At 42.1% G+C, this 22,782-nt stretch overlaps 1 protein-coding gene across 1 annotated transcript in view; it reads left to right on the top strand.

The window, feature by feature from the left end:
- Positions 1 to 22,782, top strand: part of TMEM117 (transmembrane protein 117) — a 328,857-nt gene that overhangs the window by 202,575 nt on the left and 103,500 nt on the right. The window contains exon 5 of the mRNA XM_077807768.1: positions 13,006 to 13,103. Coding sequence (XP_077663894.1) covers positions 13,006 to 13,103 — 98 coding nt within the window. The remainder of the gene's footprint in view (positions 1 to 13,005; positions 13,104 to 22,782) is intronic.

The raw sequence follows: 22,782 nt of genomic DNA, 5'->3' as shown, positions 1-22,782 counted from the left end.
CTCTGCCCGGATGCGTGAACGGACAGAGGATCAGAAATAGGCCCCACAGTCACAGGAGGCCCCATCAGCCAACCTCCTCTCCCTGGTTTTATAGATGGCCACTTCAGCCAGGGCCAAGAGGAGGTTGACCAGGAGGTTCCATGACAGGAGAGTGATTGAAGGCAGATATATTAGCCCCAGGTTAAGCAGGTCCCTTTTCCCTGAGTAAAGTAACAGGGGCAGTTCCAAAACAATCAGGAACTTGCTGGAACCAATTAAGGCAGACAGGCTAATTAGGGCACCTGGAGCCAATTAAGAAGTTGCTAGAACCAATTAAGACAGGCAGGCTAATTAGAGCATCTGGTTTAAAAAGGTCCTCACTTCAGTCAGGGAGGGGTGTGCAAGGAGCTGAGAGTGAGAAGGTGTGCTGCTGGAGGACTGAGGAGTACAAACGCTATCTGGCATCAGGAGGAAGGTCCTGTGGTGAGGATACAGAAGGTGTTGGGAGGAGGCCATGGGGAAGTAGTCCAGGGAGTTGTTGCTATCACACAGGTGTTACACAGAACACTGTGGACAGCTGTGATCCACAGGGCCCTGGGCTGGAACCCAGAGTAGGGGGCGGGCCTGGGTTCCCCCCAATCCCCCAACTCCAGGAGGAGTTGACCTGGACTGTGGGTTCCACCAGAGGGGAAGGTCCCTGGCCTGTCCCCCAACCCACTAGGTGGACCAGCAGAGACTGCAAGGATTGTTCTCCTCCCTTTTCCCCATGCTGCCAGTGATAAGGTTACCTGAGTGAACGGCAGGTTTGAGCCAATAGCAAAAGTGGCCAAACTGAGGGCTGCCATTAATCTCTGAGGTGAGCAAATCCGCCAATAAGCGCATGACCCACCAAGGCAGAGGAGGAACTTTGTCACAATAGTTAGGATTGTTTTCTAAACTGGGCTTAAAATAAGGGATACATTCCTTTGGAGTCTCTAAAAGCAGGTGGCCTATCAATGTGAAATTTCACACCAAGGTAGTTTTTATTTTCTTTGAATTTTTTTGTGGCCCTGGTACCACTATTCCTTCACCCTCTTTTCTGAACTATCCACTCCTAACACAACATACTAGTCGAGCAAACATCCACAACTAATAGTATTGGCATGGGATACTTTGGTAAAAGGATGTTTGGAGCAGGGTAAGCTGAGGGGTGGGACCTCAGACTGCAGTGTGTGGTTTGTGGTGTACGGTAGTTGTAATGGTAAACTGTAGTCCTGCAGCTGGAAGAACACAGGATTCAGACTAGTAAGTGGCTTAACTTTTAATTTCCTTGATTTTTGTAAGGTTAATGTCAGGTGCGTTGTTTGTGCAGCAGCACTAGATATTTCATAAGAAAGGTTTTTAAAATATATTACTATTATTGGTATTGCAGTTGTATGCACGTGTGGAGATGCTGTGTGCTAGGTGTTACCAAACGCATTTATACATGCTGCCTTCCTTGAAGAGTTTACAATAAAATTTAAGAAAGGGGGCATGTGCGCAGACACCCCCGCCCCCTCCTCCCACACATACACACAAGAATCCGAAGGAAGAGGACAGGGTGGATAAGAGTAACTGTCATATGCCATACGGTTACATGGGCTAGCAATGTGCTAACTTGATAGTTCTGAAACATTTAACTTTTTTTATTAACATTTAAAAAATTCTTAACAAACCACAATCCCCGGAGACCTGCAACATTTCCTCTACACATATAACAGTAAGGCCTGGTCTACATTAGAAAATTAGATTGGTTTAACTTCCTCAGTCGGGGGAAGAATTCTTCCATCTACCTAGCTACTGGCTCTCGGGGAAGTGGATTACCTATGCTAGTGGGAGAACCATAGCTATTGTCCGCATAGCTATTGTCTACACTAAAGCACCAAGTCTTGTGATTTTATCATGAGCCTTTGGTATTTTTCTTGAAGCCCCAAGTCCTTCTGAGCTTTCATTTAAAAGAAAAAATAATTTTCTGGACTTCACAGATGTTAGGGGGCTTATTCCTTCACCCACTTACTTCCCTGGTCCTTCTCGCATGAACAGAGAGCAACAATACCCGAAGTCCAAAGGTGCAAACAATTCGATGTTTATTGGGGTGAACTTCCAGCAAGCATGATTCCAGTTTCCTTCCTTAGTATCCTCCTTCCCAGCTCTGACACCACAGAGCCTTACACCTGTGTCCCTGTTCCCATTCCTAGCTTATGACTGCCTCTGCTGCTTAGACAAAGGCCTTAGCCTAAGAACAGGGCCTCAGACTGTCACAGTAAGAGAAGGCCCTTACACCAGCAGACAGTGATTTTGATTCTTTCTTTTATACCTCTAGAACTAGCCAAGTGACAAGAATACACCTACATTCTTAAAGTACAGGCCTTTGCAGACAAGCCTGAATATCTTTATCCTAACAGTTACAGAGAAAAGATAGAAAACCTAAATCCTAAAGGCTCAAAAAAGAGAATGCAAATAAAACAAAACATCAAAAAAATTTTTTTTTTGAAAATCATGATTTTTAAGGAAGTCTTATGTTGTTTTGTGGGTTGGCAATTATTGCTATGTTTAGAACAGGAAATGCATCCAATATTTAGGCACTGTAATGTGGTAACCATTGGTAAAAGTTGACTTTAATAGAGGAATCACTCTTTGCTTAACGATTAATCCCCTCTGCTCCCTAATGAGAGAAAAGTAGCAGAAAGAATGAATTCCTCCAATTTGTGTGTCTTTTTCTTAAGGATGCCGGTAACTAAACACAATCTTCCAGGTGCAGGCTCAGAGGAGCTGCTGTTTCTTGCTGTCTTTCAAGGGTCCCTGTCTGTAGAGAGCCTCAAATCATTGTCTGTCTTTGGTGGCAGTTTTACAGGCCTTTCTACATTTTTTTTCCTATGAATCAAGCTTTATAAAGAATTGTTTACCTGGACTATTTTTAAATAAAGAGTCTTACACTGAAAGTGGTTTGTCATTTTCACATGCCAGTATTCTGAGTCAGTTTACCAATTGGAGTACATGTGACAGTGGAATAGCCTCAAGAGAATTGGGTATATTCAGTAAGCATGAAGAACAGTACCAGCGGAAGCTTAGCTTCCATGCAGCACCTTTGTTCTCAGAAGTCAGACATTAGAGGAGCTTTTAAAAAATGGGCTTGACTGATTTATGCGGAGGATTTGCCTTTTCTCCAAGGGCAGTATTTCTTCGGAAGTATAATAAGATATTGCTTAATATAGGGATTTCTAAACTCTGAAGGCTTTTGGTTTTTGACTGTGGTTGTAGTTTCTATACACAGGGACAATGTTCCCTCTAATTTTTAACAGGCTGTGTGCGCAAAAAATTTCTTCTGTGCCGCCGCTGAAGCGCACACAAAAAAAAGCCACAGCCGAAGCTGGGAGTGCACGGGATGTGTCGCTGTGTGCGCGGGGTTTGAGATCTGTGTGCACGCGCCCACGCGCACGGCTTAGAGGGAGCAGTGCACGTGGGTGATTAAAACCGATATTAATGTTGCACATATGTAATTTAAAGGATATTTGGCAAAGGCTTGTGATCTGAACAGAAATTCATTTAGTTGTGTACTTTCCTCTTGTGTGATAGAGGCAATGCTGAAGAGAGGCTTGGGAAAGGTTGCAAAATGTATTACATAAGTAGCTGCCGTTTATTTTTTTGTTAACAGCTTCCATTTGCTGGTTACTCTTTGTAACTAGAAGCTAGTTATTTACAGAACAGTCACAGAACATTACATACATTTCTGTTAAGCTCTTGTATACAATGTTGTGGTAACAGGTCCCAGGATATTACAGAGGCAAGGTGGGTGAGGTAATATATTTTCTTGGACCAATTTCTGTTGATGAGAGAGACAAGCTTCAGAGCTTACACAAAGCTCTTCCTCAGGTCTGGGAAATGTACTCAGGGCTTGGCTACACTTGCGAGTTACGGTGCAATAAAGGAGCCCCAGGCACGCTAGCTCACTACCCATCCACACTGGCAAGGCACGTAGAGCGCTCTGACTCCACGGCTACAGCACTCTGGGACTCCACCTCGGCGAGTGGAATAACGTTTGCTGCGTCCCCGCTGGAGCGCTGCGGCGCCAGTGTGGACGAGGTGTTGCATTACTGCGCTCTGATCAGCCTCCGGAAACGTCCCATAATCCCCTTAAATCAAGTGGCCACTCTTGTCATTGTTTTTGAATTGCTGCAGGAATGCGGATATGCCCTTTGAAAGCTCTGTTTCTGACAGCCGTCTGCTTATCTGCTCCGAGACAAAGCAAGCCATTTGTCATAACCATACAGCTAAGGGTAACCTAGAATTCCTCCTTACCTGTAAGGGGTTAAGAAGCTCAAATAACCTGGTTGGCACCTGACCAAAAAGACCAATGGGGAAAGAAGATACTTTCAAATCTGGGGGAGGGGAGGCTTTGTTTGTGCTCTTTGTTTGTGTGTTCCCTGGGGAAGCAGAGAAGCATCAGGTCAGAAAACTCCTTCTCCTAAAATCATCCTAAAATGAGTCTCAATATTGCAAAAAGAGTAAGTAAATAAGGCAAGGCGCGTTAGATTATCTTTTGTTTTTAGCTTGTGAATTTTCCCTGTGCTAAGAGGGAGGTTTATCCCTGTTTTTTTTGTAACTTTAAAGTTTTGCCTAGAGGGGAATCCTCTGTTTTGAATCTGATTACCCTGTAAAGTTACCTTCCATCCTAATTTTACAGAAGTGCTTCTTTTATTTTTTTCTTTATTATAAATTTGTGTTTTTTAAGAATCTGGTTTACCTATTTGGTTGGTAGATTATTCTCAAGTCTCTCCAGGAAGGGAGGTGAAGGGGCTTGGGGGGACATTTTAGGGAAACAGGAACTTCAAGTGGTTCTTTTCCTGAATCTTTTTCTAACTCACTTGGTGGTGGCAGCAGTACTCCTCCAAGGACAAGGAAGGATTTGTGCCTTGGGGAAGTTTTTAACCTAAGCTGGTACAAATAAGCTTAGGGGGTCTTTCATGTGGGTTCCCACATCTGTACCCTAGCGTTCAGAGTGGGGAGGGAATCCTGACACCATTAGTGTGGAATGCTGTGTGTGTGAGAGAGAGGGAGTTGGGTGGGGGAGAGGGGTCTGCTGCTGTCTGAACTTACAAGACAGCATGCTGACATGCTCTCAGCCCCCCCAAATCACTCTCTCCCCCCCCACATACACACAACACACTGCCTGTCACACCCCACCCCACCCCCATTTGAAAAGCATGTTGCAGTCACTTGCATGCTGGGATAGCTGCCCACAATGCACTGCTCCCAATGCCGCTGCAAGTGCCGCAAATGTGGCCACACCAGTGCGCTTGAAGCTGTCAGTGTGGACAGACTGCAGCGCTTTCCCTACTGCGCTCTCTGAAGGCTGGTTTAACTCAAAGCGCTCTACATCTGCAAGTGTAGCCATGCCCTCAGAGTGTCACAGCTAAATACAAGGTAGAACAGATTGTTTAGCATAAGTAGTTAGTACATATTTCAAGGAACCATTCGAGGTCAAGTGGCCAGTTAACACCTCTCCAATCAAAGAGGGGAAAGGAGAAAATAAAAAAACTGAGTGGAAGTGGGGGGGGGAGGGGGAAGGTTAAGTAGATTGTTGTAATAAGCCATAAATCCAATCCCTCTTCAGTGGATGATTTCCCACTCCACCAAGAGTGGAAAGGTGTTGACTGGCCAATAAAGGAGGACAATAAAGGAGATGGCTCTGAACTCTGAGTTTCTGCTGTAGGAACCTTCCTCCAGGAACTAGTTCTTGTATTTGGTGCCTAGGTGCTATAATGATTGGCACACTATAAATACACACCTAGGTGGTTGCCAAGTCTCACAAGATAATAAAGCTGCACTGCCTTTCAAAACAAGCCCAAGCTACCCAGCACAAGCCAATCCCATTTTGGTCAGCACTGGTCTGTATCCACAGTGCCACCGGCCGACTGCCAGAACAGCCATAATACCACCAGACCCCCAAAAGATACCCCGTGGTGTGCACCACACGACTGGAAATGCCCCAAGAGTCACTGACCAACAACAGTGGCATAGTGCCACTCTACTCCCCTCCACAGCTCTGTGACCCAAGCCGTGCTGCAGCCCCCCCACTCAGCTTTGCCACCCTCTGCCCCTCCCCCACACAAACCCCCACAGCCTGCATCCCACCACCCCTTGCAGCTCCCCCAACAGACCTCCCCCCAGTGGTGCAGATGCAACACCACCACCAGAGATGCACCAACGGAAAGACCACCGACCACAGCTGAGCTTTTAATAATAATAATAATTAATAATAAATAATTTTTTAAAAAGCACAAGCATTGCAGAACCAGCAGCCAGCAACGGCAGGCAAATCCTAGGCTGCTGCAACCTGCCAGTGTACTGCTATCAGTACCCCACTCCCAACCACCACCCCCATACCTACCAACCAACCAACCAACCAACCAGTGAACTCCCCTGTACCTAGTAGTGCAGGTAGGAGGTAGCCCATGGGGAGAGAGTAGGCACTGCAGGTCACTCAAGAAGCAAACACATGCAGCAATCTCATGTGGACACACACAGGGAGAGGAACCCAACCCAAGCTGACTGAGTGAGCTGGCTCCCTCCAGCTCACATAGATGGAGCTCAAGCGGGCTGGGCCAGGCCCCCATCCCTGCTCTGGGCTCCTGGTTTCCCCCTTGCCCTGCTATTGTCCTGTTAATCGGGCTGACCTGGAGCATTGGCCCTGGGGACTGTCAGTCTCCAGATCCTGATTTCTTCCTATCCCCTTTCTTTTGGTGTTGGGAAAGGGATTGTGCAACTAGGAGACAACCACACTCTCTGTGGGCAATTAAAAAAAAAAAAAAAAAAGCAGCAGCCACACCTCCCAGAAAAGCCCAAAAGGAAAGCCAAAACAAGCAACAAGCTACTTAAAGAGCCAGAAAAGCCTAGAAACAAGCAAATACGCTACTGAAAAAGCCTAGAAACGATCAATAAGTGACTCAAAGAAATGATAAACCTAGTTCGCTTAAAACAAGCAGAAATTGGCTTTTTCTTGGCAAGCCTGAATAGGTTCCTGGGAGGAGAAAAGGATGGATAGGCTCATACGTATTGTGTAATGCTGGGCTATAGAAGACCTGGGTTCAGTTCCCTTTTCGACCAGAGATGTCCTATGTGACTTTGAGCAAGTCACTTAGCCTCTCTGTGCCTCAGTTTCCTATCTGTAAAGTGGGGATTATACCACTTGCCTTCCTTAGAGGCATGTTACATTAAAGATTGTGAGGTGCTCAGATACTACATTTTGGGGGGCTTATTAGTACATAAGCCAAATAAAGGAAAAAGTGCCTTTAGGACAAAAGGAAACTCTGAGTCCCAAGGTGGAGAATGTTCTAGCTCCCTGATTTCCATGGGATTAGAGGGAAAACATAGAAATCTGCTGCTCCAATCTAATAGGAATGGATCTGTAACAAAAATCTTTGTCCGTCCATGCTCTGAAGGAGAATAGAGGGCATTTTTCATTGCTGTTAGTTATGAAGAGGTGTATTGATTGAACCCTCTTTCTGAGCAGTAAGTCCACTATGTACTGCGTCAGAGATCACTCATGCTGACCTTATAGTCTGTGATTTAATGTATTCATTAATAAGTTATCTGTCCTTTCAGGTACAAAGCCATTGGAAACGCTCAGTTTCCCAGGCATTATGACCACAGAGTCAGAGCTTTTAGACAAAGTAGTTGGGAAAGAGCACTCCTTGTTTGTTGACATAAAATGTTGCTGTGGTGGTGTCTGTTAGAACGTAAACTACTCGGTGCTTAATTCAAGGTAGAGAAGATTTCAGAGTCCATTAGATGCTTGGTTTCAGAGTGGTAGCTGTGTTAGTCTGTATCCACAGAAACAACGAGGAGTCCTTGGGGCACCTTAGAGACTCACACATTTATTTGGGCATAAGCTTTGAAGTGGGTTCTAGCCCATGAAAGCTTATGCCCAAATAAATATGTTAGTCTCTAAGGTGCCACAAGGACTCCTCATTGTTTTTTCATCAGATGCTTATAATTCTAGAGAGTTCTGATGGACCATGGCTTCCAATTATTCCGTCCTCTGTTTATTGTTTAATTCTTGAGGTGTGTGCCTCACCCAATTTGATGACCAGGGGATGACTACTACAAATGAAATAGGTTTCAGAGTAGCAGCCGTGTTAGTCTGTATTTGCAAAAAGAAAAGGAGGACTTGTGGCACCTGAGAGACTAACAAATTTATTTGAGCATAAGCTTTCGTGAGCTACAGCTCACTTCAGACTGAATGCATCCGGTGAAGTGAGCTGTAGCTCACGAAAGCTTATGCTCAGATAAATTTGTTAGTCTCTAAGGTGCCGCAAGCACTCCTTTTCTTTTTACAAATGAAATACTGAAGGAAACTCCAGTGAGCTCATTGTTCTCTAGTTCAGGCATTTCCAAACATTTTCATAGGGTAGTTCACTTCCTAATAACAGAGATTGTCTCATAGTCCATTTTCCTTCCAATTTACACATACTCCAATTATTTACATAGAAAAAGGGCTGTTATGAAAGCATTTAATAGATTTTAATTATTTTAAAATGCAATTTAGCAGCTGGAAACAAAGATGATGAGCCAGCACCATTTAACAAACCATCTCTTCACAGACTACCAGCAATTGCTCCAACGACTACATTGTGGGAACTTCTGCTTTAGTTTCTACCCAGGAAGGGGTTTGAAGATTTTTGAAGGAATGGTCAAAAGTGTCCCCATGTTGTCCTTGTTTAGAGTTTTTTATTTGCAGCTAAATTTATTTTCAGGTTTGTAACAGGCTGTCAGTGTTTGTCTGGAACACCTCTTAGCAGATGATTTTACTGTGAAAGGATTAAGTGGGTCTGTTGACTCACTGAGGTGGGGATCTCATTACTGCACCTTTGAAGTGACTTTCTTGGGAGTGTGTGGTCTGAGCAGCCCTGAGGGAAGAACTCTAAAAGCAGCTAAACCTGATAGAAGGAGCAAGCTAATCTTATGGTATTTTATTGTTGCTTTCTTTGTTAATAAAGTCAAACATCAGAAGAAGAATGAATTTGGACTTTACAATGTGAGCTGAGCTCATAGCACAGATTTGGAAAGGTTCCTGTTTGCAGTTATTTGTTATGCTGTTTCACTGGTAACATCTTGTAGGATTCTCTGCCCATGCTCAGTCCCCTCAGAGTTGGGAGATTAGCGTTTGAGTTGTGTTCACACTTCGGTTTTTCATTTTTTCTCTGAGGCACATATTTTGTGCCTCACATTAAATTGATCGTTTGAATTGAGATTTTTTTCCTCCTGGGAGCTTCACCTTCCACTCAGTCAAAGGGACAGACTGGAATATTCAGAAAGCAGCAAGGGGCGGTTTGCAATAACTGCCTTGCTATCATAGCCCTCAAAGGTCATAAAACCTTAAGAACTAGGAAAGGTCTGCCAATCTCACACTAAGCCAGGAGTAAAAAGAAAAGGAGTATCTGTGGCACTTTAGAGACTAACAGATTTATTAGAGCATAAGCTTTTGTGAGCTACAGCTCACTTCATCGGTGCCACAAGTACTCCTTTTCTTTTTACAGATACAGGCTAACACGGCTGCTACTCTGTAAGCCAGGAGTGAGAATCCTGCAAGATACCTTCTAAGAAGCAGAACTTCACAATAATTTTCTCTGTCTGCTGTAGGTGATGTAATAAAAAAGCAGTGGTTTGACCAGTGACAAAGGTAGTTTTATGAAAAATTGATGCAATGATAAGAATAAATAAATAATTAGCTTTCCTATAACACTTTTCGTCTGAGCATCTCAAAGCACTTTACAAAGATGGGTAAGTATCATTATACCCATCTTATACATGTTCTCTACTGGTAATTGTATTGTCTGGTAGTTGTACTTCCCATAACGGTTCAACTCAAAATCAAAATTTCCTGCTTCTACATGGTTGCAGTGTACCATTTCACAGTGGGCCGTAGGTTTTTTTTTATCTTTAACATTGTGACTCATAGCATTTCTGCATATTTGACCATGATGAAGAGAGATGTGCCACTAAAGTATTCCTGGGTTACCCTCCTAGATAACGTGCAGCCATACTGATATTTGTGTCTTGTAAAACGAAGTCTGTGGTTCGAAAAGGCAATACAAGAAATGCCAATTTTATTTTTCACTGAACAAGCATCTGACTGTGCACACCATGTAACTGTAGTTTGTAAGCCTTTATAGACAATACCCATTTTTCTAATGGAACATTAAGTGAAACATAGGAACATAGTTATGCATAAAAAGCCATACACTTTTAAATTGAGTCAGTATAACCAATGTTAATACAAAAAGAAAAGGAGTACTTGTGGCACCTTAGAGACTAACCAATTTATTTGAGCATGAGCTTTCGTGAGCTACAGCTCACTTCATCGGATGCATACCGTGGAAACTGCAGAAGACATTATAAACTGCAGAAACATCATGGTCTCTGTGTGTATATAATGTCTTCTGCAGTTTCCACGGTATGCATCCGATGAAGTGAGCTGTAGCTCACGAAAGCTCATGCTCAAATAAATTGGTTAGTCTCTAAGGTGCCACAAGTACTCCTTTCTTTTTGCGAATACAGACTAACACGGCTGTTACTCTGAAATCAATGTTAATACAGTATCACGTTCCTAGTCTTTCATAGTTATAGATACAAAATTAATTAATTAAGTAATGGATATTTTTCAAGCGGCTTTTCCCATTTTATTTTGACTATACAAGATACATACATAGAATAATTGAAGAATGCAAGAATTGCACGTCATGGAACATCTATTCCGCAGTATACAGTAACAGAACATTTTTCCAGATAGTCTGATCTAATAGAGATGAATGTTTGCCAGGCAGTGCATTGGATTTTGAGATGTGAAATAAAGTCTTTAACTCGTAGAAAACAAAAGGTTTGAATTTTTGTTTTCTGCCAATGCTGGTGGAAGTTAAAACAACTTATTGCTATTACATCGATACTATCCCAACAAAATTATTTATATTGTGACAAAGCTGAGTACCTTCCTCCCATGCACCATGTTCCACAATGACTGTCCTTGACCACCAGCAGAAAATGAATTTGATTTCTCTAATGCAAAAGGTAATTGGATTTTTCTTTATTGAATGCATCCCTTTAATGACTGTCTTTGCTTCTGCCAATTTAGCTGCAAGTGACCTGACATTGATCTGATGATAAGACTTAAAATAAATGCTGAAGCTAAGAGATGAAAAAGACCAGCTGCCTGATATCAGAATGAACATTTCCTGCTTCATCTTGCCATTTTCCTCAGCAAATGTCACTTACTTGATTGCCATTCTTATAAAATATGCTGCTGTAATAACTGGTCACACAGCTGCAGATTGTTTCCTTCTAGCAAATATAAGTATTTCCCAGAAAGTACTCTGGAGAAAACATTTTGAAAATTGAATAAAACCCATTTGGTAATCATCTGTTTCCTTGCAAATATTTATTACTGTACAGAATCTTCCTGGAACTGGAAAAGTATTTCTGAATGAAATTAATTAAATCTTTAGAGGGGCCTTTTAAGCATTAAATATGTATCCAAATATTTATTTAGTTAACCTTGGGAGTCTTATTAACATGGGTGCTTGGAGAAAGGAATTACCAAAGGAAAACCATTGGAAATGGTAGTATTTCAGGATACAATCGATTCTTCAAGCTAAGATTGATAGAACCCTGGAACCCCGGATATGCTTAAAGTTTTCATCATCATTTAGGACTCAGTTCTGCAATGTGTTGAACACCTTCACCCCCTGAGGGCTGAGAACCCTCGTATGTAGCTTCGATTTAAACATAGGCTTTTTGTTCCCTTCAATAAACACTGTAAAATGTCTTTGAATGAAAGTACTAATTCACATGCTAGCTGATTAAATTAAAAGACCCAAACCAAAACAACTCCATGCTTCAAAAATAAACCAGGAAGAAAATAAAAATAAGAAATTCTCCGTAAAACTGGGTTTTATTTGGAAGTGAGTAAAACTGGGGGAGAAGGGAAGTCTTGAAATCTCTGTAGGAGTTACTTTTATATTTATAAAAGGAATTAATAGTTTAAACAGTGTAGTGATGCTAGTGGCAGACAAACATTTATTTTATTGCATATCACAGCCAGGGCTGTGTACTGACCTTTTTTTTTTTTTTAAACATAAACATTCTGTGTATGTTTTCCCCACCACTGGGTTTTCTAAATAGCATGGTGGATGAAATGACTATACTGTATTTTTCAATACTTAAGAAGAGTGTTAATCTGAAAAAAAGGATATGAAAAAAAGGATATGACTCAAAGATCATGGATATACAAATCTATTACTTTAGTTCAGGCTCATTTCTAATTCTTTTTGTAAATCATCCAAAAGTAGAATGTGTGTATGGGTCTCTGGGCAGAGTTTGACAGATGGTCCATTTAAATATGAGTACTGAAAAGTAGAATAAGCTTTTCAATTTTTAAATACCATGTAAGGGGACAGCACAGGTTTTAGGGTCATATATGGCCTTTACTCTGTGTGTACATTTCTCATTGGCATCTGGGATCGAGGGTAGCATATGGCCCTTACTGCACAAGCTTCCCTGGCTTCAATCCTCTGGACTGCAATTCAGATTTCATAGCCAAAATTCTCCCGACACTATGCTCATTGAACTTGAACTTACCTACCCAGCTGGACTGGAATAGTACTGTTTGCCTTCTTCATATGGCTATGAAGAAAGTAACCTACATCCATTTTTTCCTAGATCTTCATAAGTAACTCGTTTAGATTAACTTCTGTCTTCTCTGCATCTTTGGCAATGCATGAGCCTTCTCACATCTCTCATGAAGGGGTACACACAAGTTCTAGAAAGCAGACCAGAGTTCATGTAGGTTTTGAATAAGAGAGCTGCAGATAATATCTTTGTTCAGATTTTCAGCTTAGCTGTCGTTACAAATGTTGATAAGAATGATCTGAAATGAAAAACCTTTTGGAATCTAAAAATTTGTGTTTAAAACTTTGTGACACTGATTTAAATGATTTCCTTCTTCCTCCATAGGTCACTGATATGATGCTTCAGGACAAGCCCTACCCTGACTGGGGGAAGTCTGCCAGAGCTTTCTGGAAGAAAGGAAATGTTAGGATCATTTTATTCTGGTAGGAAAACAGTAAAATCCTGAGCCTTGAATAGACTGAGCCTTGAATAGACACCCAAACCTCTGCCAAAGTACCCTCTAACGCTCTATGTCAGTGAAGAAATTTGAAGTGAATACATGATCAGAATAAAACTGGTAAAGGATTTAAGCTATATTTTCTAAAAAAATGTCAAACAATATTTGCCAGCCTGTTTAAAACAATTTTTATATGAATAAAAAAGCTTTACAGCAATTTAAATCCAGGCTGCACATGCATGCACACCCTCAAATAAGAATATATGACATATGAGCCAAATTTTAAAATTGCCTCAACCTGTCTTCCATTTTTTGTCCAGGCAATTGTGGGCACAGAAGTGTAGGAGCAAAATTGCTGGCACATGTGATAACATTAAGATATCTCATTACATGTTTGTCCCTGTCTGTAAGTTAACTAGACATCTAAATGCCCTCTCATGTGCTTGCAATTAAATGTGGTAATATTTTGCATTCACAATTTAATGTGAACGCAAAAATAGATTGGGCCCATAGATTTTTTTTTGAGAAAGAATATAAAAAATAGACAAGAAGTAAACCAGTATGGCTAAATAACAGGGTAAAAGAGTTATATGAACCAAAAGGTATACTTCACAAAATGTAATTCCAGCCCAGCCCAAATCATGCTAATAACAAGGAATATAAACTATGGCAGGTAGAATGAAAATGGAAACTGGGTGGTCTAAGAAGGAATTTGAAGAGCATATTGTCAAAGATATAAAAAGGACAATAAGACATTCTTCAGATATAGGAGGCCAATGAGAATATCAGTGAGTGCTATTCTAGCAAAGGGTAAAGGGAGAAATTCAGGAGGTTACGTTATAGAGAAGCTAAATGATTTCTTTGCATCAGTCCTCACCACAGAGGATACTGGGATACTTACTTTTTTCCAGATAATAAAGATGTGATACTGTAAAAAATGGGAGTGTCAAAAAGAGGAGACACCCAGGAGTTCTGGAATAACTTAAGAATGAAGGGGCCGAGCTAACAAAAATATGCACCTCTCATTAAAATCAAGCATACTGGAGGACTGAGGGTTAATAAATGTACTTGTTTTGTTGTTTTGTTTTTTTAAAGTGATGCAATGGTTTCTGGCAATGACCAACCACTGACAGTTCAGTACCAGGTAATCTGATTGAAATGATAATTAAGAATTATTTTAATCTAAGGAGATATATATGATGAAAGAAACCAGCATAGTTTTTCTAAAGGAAAATAATCCCTCTCTGATCTATAAGAACTCTTTTTTGCATGTCAGGAAAATAGTAGATGAAGGAGAACTGGTGGATGTAATGTATTTGGATTTTCAAAAGGCCTTTGACAAAGTTCCTCTCACAAGGCAATTAAGAAAACTAATAAGTCATGGGGTGAGAAATAAAGCAGATTAGAAATTGGCTAAGAAATAGATAACAGAAAGAATAAGTCTTTTTTTGCCATGTTGCAAACTAAAAATGCGATGCCCCAAAATTCTGAACTAGGATTTGTATTTAACCATGACCTGGAGGAAGGATTGCACAGTAATATGGCAAAAATTGCAGATGACATAAAATCATTTAGGCTTGTCAAGACTCGAGCAGACTATGTGGGATGTAAGAATGCTAGGTGAATGGGCAGCAGAATTGCAGATGAAATTGATTGTTCACAAATGCAAGGTAATGTATATTGGAAGCAATAATGAGATTATATATATATAATCTTTTTGACCACTCCCACCTCTGAAACAGTGGTTTTCATTCTGCTGTCCACAATGGTCAAAAAGACAAACACAATGCTAAAATATATATCTAGCAGGATAGAAAAGATCAAGTCATGACCTAAATCAATGGTATCCCTTCATCTGGAATGCAGTATTAAATTCTGGTCAATCTGTCTCATAAAATAGAGAGCCTCTGGTGAAGTGAAGTTAGTCATGAAGAGACTCTCATTTGAAAAAAGATTGAAAATACTGAGGCTAGTTAGGGGACAAGTAAGAAGTGCCATGGTAAAGATATTTTATTTTCAAAAGAGAGCATTGCAAGACACAGAGAGCAATCAAACGCTTTAAAAACAACAACAACAACCTTCAGTGTCCTTACAAAAGATGTTTTGAATTTTTTACAGGCCAAAACTGTATAAAGCCATATTTGCTTTCACATAACATTCACACTAAAATTGCCACAAAAAATTGAAAATAGAAATGGATTAAGTAAAAGATGTTTCTTTTCATGAATACGTTTTAAAATAAAGAGTGTTTTTAATGAGGACTCAAAAGCATAAAGGGCAACAAACTTTTATTTGTAGCTATCGGCAATGAAATAAAATCACCCTAGGCAAGACTCCATATTAAATAGAGACATTATTTATGTAGTATGTGTCACACATACAGTAACAGTAGACTTGTGATTTTTCTTTTGAGGAGGAGAGAGAGAGAGAGGGGGAGAGGGAAGGCTAACTAAAATTATGTGATAATATAAAGTATTAGTCTTTCTTTCTTTGATTTGTTTAGCGACTTGTGACATAAATGGGTTCATTTTGGTAAGCTGTCCAAAAGAAACATCCTAAATAGAAAATGCCACAGAAATATAGATGTAGTAGAATCTGCTTAATTAGTATTTCTAAATGGCACAGCTCCTTAATTGGGATAAGTGTCAGTTTAGTGCGCTATCGTTTAGTTACTCAAAATAAGGGATAAATCACAAAGATGGCAGAATTTTAAAAATCTCAGAAACCTAGGACTGAACACCAAATAGGTGTGCTATTCAATACCTGATGTACATGTGCAATTACAAAAATAGTGCAAATAAACTGGATATTTGAACAGGCAAATCACTGATAAGGGTCAGATCCTTCAAGGTGCCCCTTCATGGGCATCCTTTGTACATATAGTTCATAGTGACATGATTACATACTGTTTTTTCCACAGGTCACTAGTCTCATTCAGTGCATAGAATGGACACACAAGGGGAAAAAATTCCGGTCTCTCAGACAATTGTAAAACTGGTATTTCCTAACATTCGTGTGCCTGACTTGGAACCTATATAACTTTCTTATAATAGTTTTTGCATGTTATCTATCTAATTTTCTTTACATTTTAGCATTTTGGTTTTTTTAAACTAGATGTCATCTTAATTTGATTCAACAAGTTAGGAATATAGTTCAAAAAGAGTCAAAAAAGGTATGGCTTACTCAAAGGAATTGATCAAAAATTACTCAGTTACTACAGGAGACTATCTATTTTATGTTTAAAAAAGACTATGTTAAACATGGTTCAGTGTGGGATTTCTTACTATGTAAATGTGGGAGTTTCCATCTGAGATTGATAGCCATGTCTCCAGAATGGAAATTAAACATGGGCTTTTTAAATGGTTTTTCTGTGATGTACCTAATTGAGGCTTTGACCTGATCAGCTGTATTTCAATATTGCTTGCTTTGCAGTAGTCACAATAATAAAATGCATTACTGGAGCATTACGTTGCTTTTACAGATTTGAAAGTGGTTCTTGTATTTGTTTGAAAAGACAACTTATTAAAATTAGTTATTTTCATTGTGCGCTGCATTTAAAAGAACTAAGTAGATTTCATAGCTTTGTCAGCTTAAATTAAATGCTGTCCCAGACAACACAACCCTTTCATTAAAGTTAAGATTTCTAAATTGCGTATCACAAAAACAAATGTAAACCAATACAAAGCAAAGAACTAGCTAGTTATGTTATTCACCTTCCCCCCGCCCCCATTTACTTCACTCATTAATTCTTTTTCTCATTCTAAATCAGTGTTTTCAATCAGGGGTACGTGTACCCCTGGGGGTACGCAGAGGGTACCGCAACTCATCTAGATATTTGTCTAGTTTTACAACATGCTACATAAAAAGCACTAGTGAAGTCTGTACAAACTAAAATTTCATACAGACAATGACTTTATACTGCTCTATATACTGTGCACTGAAATTTATATTCCAATCGACTGATTTTATAACTATATGGTAAAAATGAGAAAATAAGCACATTTTCAGTAATAGTGTACTGTGACACTTTTGCATTTTTATGTCTGATTTTGTAAGCAAATAGTTTTAAAGTGAGGTGTAACTTGGGGGTACACAAGACAAATCAGGCTCCTGAAAGGGGTACAGTTGTCTTGAAAGGTTGAGAGCCACTGTTCTAAATCACTTATCTTCTATCACCGCAGTCCACGTATCAGTCAGCAGTAATTCCCTGAACAGACTAGCATTACATATCTGTAGCACTCCATCTTGCTAGCATCTGTTGATCTTGCTCAGAAACTGTTAAATGGGGTCTGCCAATTCACTGAGACAGCTGGGCGACTGATTACTCCGCGTGTAAATAAGGGAAGTGGTTGTGGCTCTCTGGGGAGAGAGGAGCTAGGATGGGGGTGAGAAGCGCTGAGAGAGGAAGCCAAAGAGCAACCAAGCCTGGTGGAAAGATTTGAGATTAACTTTGTTGTTAATTTATTTTTTTATATTAAAAAGAGAGCCCAGAAAGTGCTGAATTTGGACTCAGTGTGTGGACTGAGTTTTACGAGCCAGTGAGGACATGCATTTGTTCATGCTTCCCCTTGAGACCTGCAAAGCATGCTGTGGCTGGAATAGTGGATGTCTGTGCAGCTGCCAGTAGGCACAACAGCATCATTCCTAGAGGAGCTATGAGGCCTTCGGGGAAGTGGAAGCCAGAGGGAACAATGTGTGGAGGCAGTGAGCCCTCCTGGGGCTGCAGACATCTTGGGATCTTTGCAGGTCTCAAGATTTCCTTTGGGCTTTTAAAACTCAATCCACTGTGCCAGTGTGGTACAAAACAGACTTGAAGCTGATGTAACTGCCTATATGGGATTATCCCCTGGTTAGCATTGGACTGGTATGGAGGTTCTCATGAGACCCTCACCCCTGCATAGGGTTGCCAGGTATCCAGTTTTCGACCGGAATGCCCTGTCGAAAAGGGACCCTTCCAGCTCTGGTGAGCATCGCAGACCGGGCTGTTAAAAATCCGGTTGGCTTCCCACAGCGCGGCAAGCAGGGTGCCTGCCTGGCTCCATGCGGCTCCCCAGAAACAGCAACATGTCCCTCTGGCTCCTAGACACTGGGGCGGCCCTGGGGACTCTGCACGCTGCCCCTACCCCGAGCCCTGCCTCCGCAGCTCCCATTGGCCAGGAATTGGGGGCGGCACCTGCAGGCAAGGGCAGCATGCTGAGCCGCATGGTTGCGCCTCTGCTTAGGGGCCACAGGGACATACCGGCCACTTCCTGGAGCCGCCTGAGATGAGCATCGCCTGGAGCCCTCACCCCAAACCCCTTCCCATGCCCCAACCCCCTGCCCTACCCTGGAACCCATTCCTGCACCCTGAACCCCTCACCACCTCCCACACCCTGAATCCCTTGGCCCCACCCCAGAGACTGCACCCCCAGCCCAGAGCCTGTAGCCCCTCCCACATCCCAACCACCTGTCCCAGTGAAACGCCTGCCCTGGTGAAAATGAGCAAGTGAGCGAGGGTGGGGGAGAGCGAGTGACAGAGGGAGGGGGGATGGAGTGAACAGGGGTGGGGCCTCGGAGAAGGGGCAGAGCCTGGGAGAATGGGTAGGCTGGGGGCAGGGCAAGGGTGTTCAGTTTTCTGCAAATAGAAAGTTGTCAACCCTACCGCTGCAGCCTGGTACATTTCCCTGATCTCAAACATTGAAATGGCTTTTCCAAGGGCATAGGCAGTGAGTGTACAATAGAATAGACTTAAGGGTCCCAGTCACAAGCCAAAAGGGTGGTTTAGACCATGACTGGTCCTGTGAATCTAAACCAGAAACTCTATTTAAATTTAATTCTCTATTATAGGATTATTAGTCTTAAAATCCATTGAAGAAGTAAATAATATACTCCTCTAGTATAGCACAGGCAAGTTCTTCCTTTTTTTTTTCTTAGTGTCAATAGTGAATGTGACTATAGGAGCAAAGTGATGTTTGGTAAAGGTTTAAATTTGATTGATCCAAGCTGCCCTTCCCCAACAACATGGGTTATTTATTTCTGGGTAGGATTTATGATCTTGTAATTCCATAACATAAGGAAATGTCCATCTGTGTAATACTAGAGACTGTGATATTTAAATAAAATAGTCATTGGAGCAGGGACTGGACTCCAGGTTCCACCTGTCCCGACTACCCTCGCCACTGGGCTACAGGGTCATTCTCTCTCTCTCTCTCAATTTGCCCCAATGACTACTCAAGTAATTTATACAAAATGGAACAGCTTCAACAGAAGAGACTGAAAGCACCACACCCTAGAATAGCCAATAGCCAGGGGACTAGGGCACTCAAACCTGGGATGGGGGTGGGGGGGAGACCTGGGTTTGAGACTGCTCCAGAGTGGAGATTTGAAGCTGGCTCTTCTCCCCCCCCCCCCCCAGCTGAGCGTTCTAGCTATTGGGTATAAGGCGGGCACCAGCTTTCTGACTACTCTGGCTTTGTGACTCTAGCTCATCATTTCTGTTCTTATTAGCAATGGTTAAGAATGCCCAGAAAGGAAACAGAACACTTCATTTGACCCAAAATGGATTTTTATTTGACTTTTTAAACTTTTCAGAAATTCAGAAAAAAATCACTTTCAGTTTGACCAGAACAATGTTTTTGTTTCAGGACTGCCAGCAAACAGAAATTAACACAACTCCATAAGTGACAGTATTTTATCAATGCAGGCAGTAACATGATCACACAGACTGAAAAAAATTAAAGTGTGGTTGCATGCAATATCTAATAAATATCTGACACCGTCCCAGGTACAAAGTTTCATAGTATAAGTACACCATTTTACATACTGAAGCAAAATAAATTTCAGACTGTAAAGCTAAGAAAGAGTTTGATCCTGTAAGACCTTCAGTCTCAGAATTTATTTTTTTTCCTTTCTCCCTGGCTTCATTGTGCAGAGGCCTTGTAATCTCATGCCCCCAAAACGTCACACGGATGTTTCAAGTTCAAGTTTCATGCAATGTTTTCAAAAATCCGTCAAAAAATGACAGAAAACTCTATGTGAAAAATACAGCCTCAGCCAATGACCTATGCAAAATATGCACTCTCAAAGCTCACGCTGGGCTTCAAAATTCAGTGTAGGTCAAAAATAAGTATTTCACCTTCCTAGTGGTTATAGCCATTGTTCACAGCCTTTGTTGTGGCTGCGTTCCAAAAATCAGGTCAGTTCTGTAAAATAAATGTAATGATTAAAGCAATTATGGCATGCTGGAGTCATTTTTTTTTTAACTGTGTGGCTCCATAATGGTATATTTAAAGATGTGTGTTAGAATTTGCTGACGGCCAGTCAGCCAAGCTTTCATGCATGTAACTGAACCCTTGACTCATTTTCAGAGTATCTGTTCCCCTATTCTTCACCACTGTGTGTTTACTCATTTTGTTTTAGAAAGCACATTAGCATGTAAGCAACTCTAAATTATATAAAAGGCAAAAGATAATCACAAGCCATATTGGTCACCGAAGATATCATTTCTTAATAGCATGCACATTTGAAAGGTTATATGGCTCTCAGTTGAACAGAAGGGAGTAATTCCATAACATACATAATGCCAATGGAAAAAACTGTTTAACTCATATTAGCATACTTTGGAGCCTGATTCTGCATATTTTACTTGTTCTGAGAAACACTAACTCACAAAAGTTGTTTAATTGACGTTAATGAGATTATTCGTGTCAGTATGTGTAACACAATGTTAGGGTTGCAGAATCGGGTCCCTGTTGACTTACTGGGCCAGGTTCTTAGCCGTTGTTAATCAGTGTAACTCCATTTACTTCAGTGGTGCTATGCCATTTAAACCAGCTAAAAATATCTTACCTCTTTTGACTCTTGTTCATCCTGGTGAGCTGAATTTGATTTCTTCTTGGGCATCATCAACAGAATTGTTTGCTAAATTACAATTGCTGGGCAAATTATGTAAAGACAGCAGGGTTACCCTGGTGCCACTAAGAGATGTTGACCAGTGACCCAGGACCGGATCCTATGGAGATTATGAGGCAAACTTAATTAATACATTGCTTGCTAAGTTACTTTATTATGTATACAAGATATTAATACAGCTGAAATGCAAGTAGAGAAGCCTGTAAAGTGAGGATTATTATTAAGGTAGGCTTGGCAAGAGGCTGAGGCGTAATGAGGCCTGATAGTATAAGTAGAGTGCTTGACCGAGGTTAGGAGACTTAGCAATTTGTAGCTTGTGATAAACAATTAAACCTCAAAGAAGAAAAAACAAGTTAAAATAGCAGTTTGTTTGGATATTAGGGTACACGTATTCATAAAGTGAACTGCATTGATTTATCAAAAGCATTTGGAAAGGGGTTGACACAAATGACTTATGCCTAGGGTTGCCAACTGTCTATTTGCACAAAAACAAACACCCTTGCCCCACCCCCTGCCCTGCCCCTCCTCCTAGGCCCCACTCATTCTCCAAGGCCCTGCCCCCTGCTCACTCCATCCCCCCTCCCTCTGTTGCTTGCTCTCCCCACCCTCGCTCACTCATTTTCACCGGGCTGGCTCAGGGAGCTGGGATGCGGAAGGGGGTGCGGGCTCTGAAGTGGGGCCAGAAATGAGGTGTTCAGGGTGCGGGAGGAGGCTCTGGGCTGAGGCAGTGTGTTGGGATGCGGGAGGGGGTGAGGGCTCTGGCTGGGGGTGCAGGCTCTCGGGTAGGGCTGGGGTTGAGGGGTTTAGGGTGCAGGAGGGGGCTCCGGGCTGAGACCGAGTGGTTTGGAGGGCAGGAGGGGGATCAGGGCTAGTGCAGGGGGTTGGGATGTGGGGTGGGGGTGAGGGCTCTGGCTGGGGGTGCAAGCTCTGGGGTGATCCTGGGGATGAGGGGTTTGGGGTGCAGGAGGGTTCTTCTTCTTCGGGCTGGGACCAAGGGGTTCGGAGGGTGGAATGGGGATCAGCGCTGGGTCATGAGGTTGAGGCACAGGAGGGGGTGCAGGCTCCAGGCAGCACTTACCTCAAGCAGCTCCCAGAAGCAGTGGCATGTCCCCCCCTCTAGCTCCTACGTGGAGGCACGGCCAGGCGGCTCTGCGCGCTACCCCGTCCACAGGCACCGCCCCCACAGCTCCCATTGGCCAGGGTTCCTGGGCAATTGGAGCTACAGAGCTGGCGCTTGGGGCTGAGACAGCACATGGAGCCCCCTGGCTGTCCCTATGCCTAGGAGCCGGAGTGGGGACGTGCCACTGCTTCCGGGAGCCACGTAGAGCCACAGCAGGCAGGGAGCCTGCCTTAACCCTGCTGTGCCACTGACCAGACTTTTAACGGCCCCATCGGCGGTGCTGACCAGAGCCTCCAGGGTCCCTTTTCGATCAGGTTTTCCGGTCGAAAATCGGATACCTGGCAGCCCTACTTATGCCAGCCTGAGAAGTTTAATTAGCCAGAATACCAAACAAGGTTCTCTGGAATAGCACACAAGAGTAGGAGGTCTGAAATCTCATCAAATATGGCCCCGGATATGTGTGGATAGAATGGGACGAAGGTGTTTATCCAACCCTCATTGAGCACATTGGGCTTGACAGGATGGTGTAAACTGAATCATCACATCCCACTTACGATGTACCCCACTGGCTATCATCTTATTGCTGTATTTTCTATGGTCTTAATGTGTGTGAGCATGACATCCCTAGGGACTTCTAAATTATGTGTATCTATCA

This window comes from Eretmochelys imbricata, chromosome 1, assembly GCF_965152235.1.
Source record: "Eretmochelys imbricata isolate rEreImb1 chromosome 1, rEreImb1.hap1, whole genome shotgun sequence".
NCBI classification, from domain to species: Eukaryota; Metazoa; Chordata; order Testudines; family Cheloniidae; genus Eretmochelys; species Eretmochelys imbricata.
This window is presented reverse-complemented; position numbering and strand designations above follow the sequence as displayed.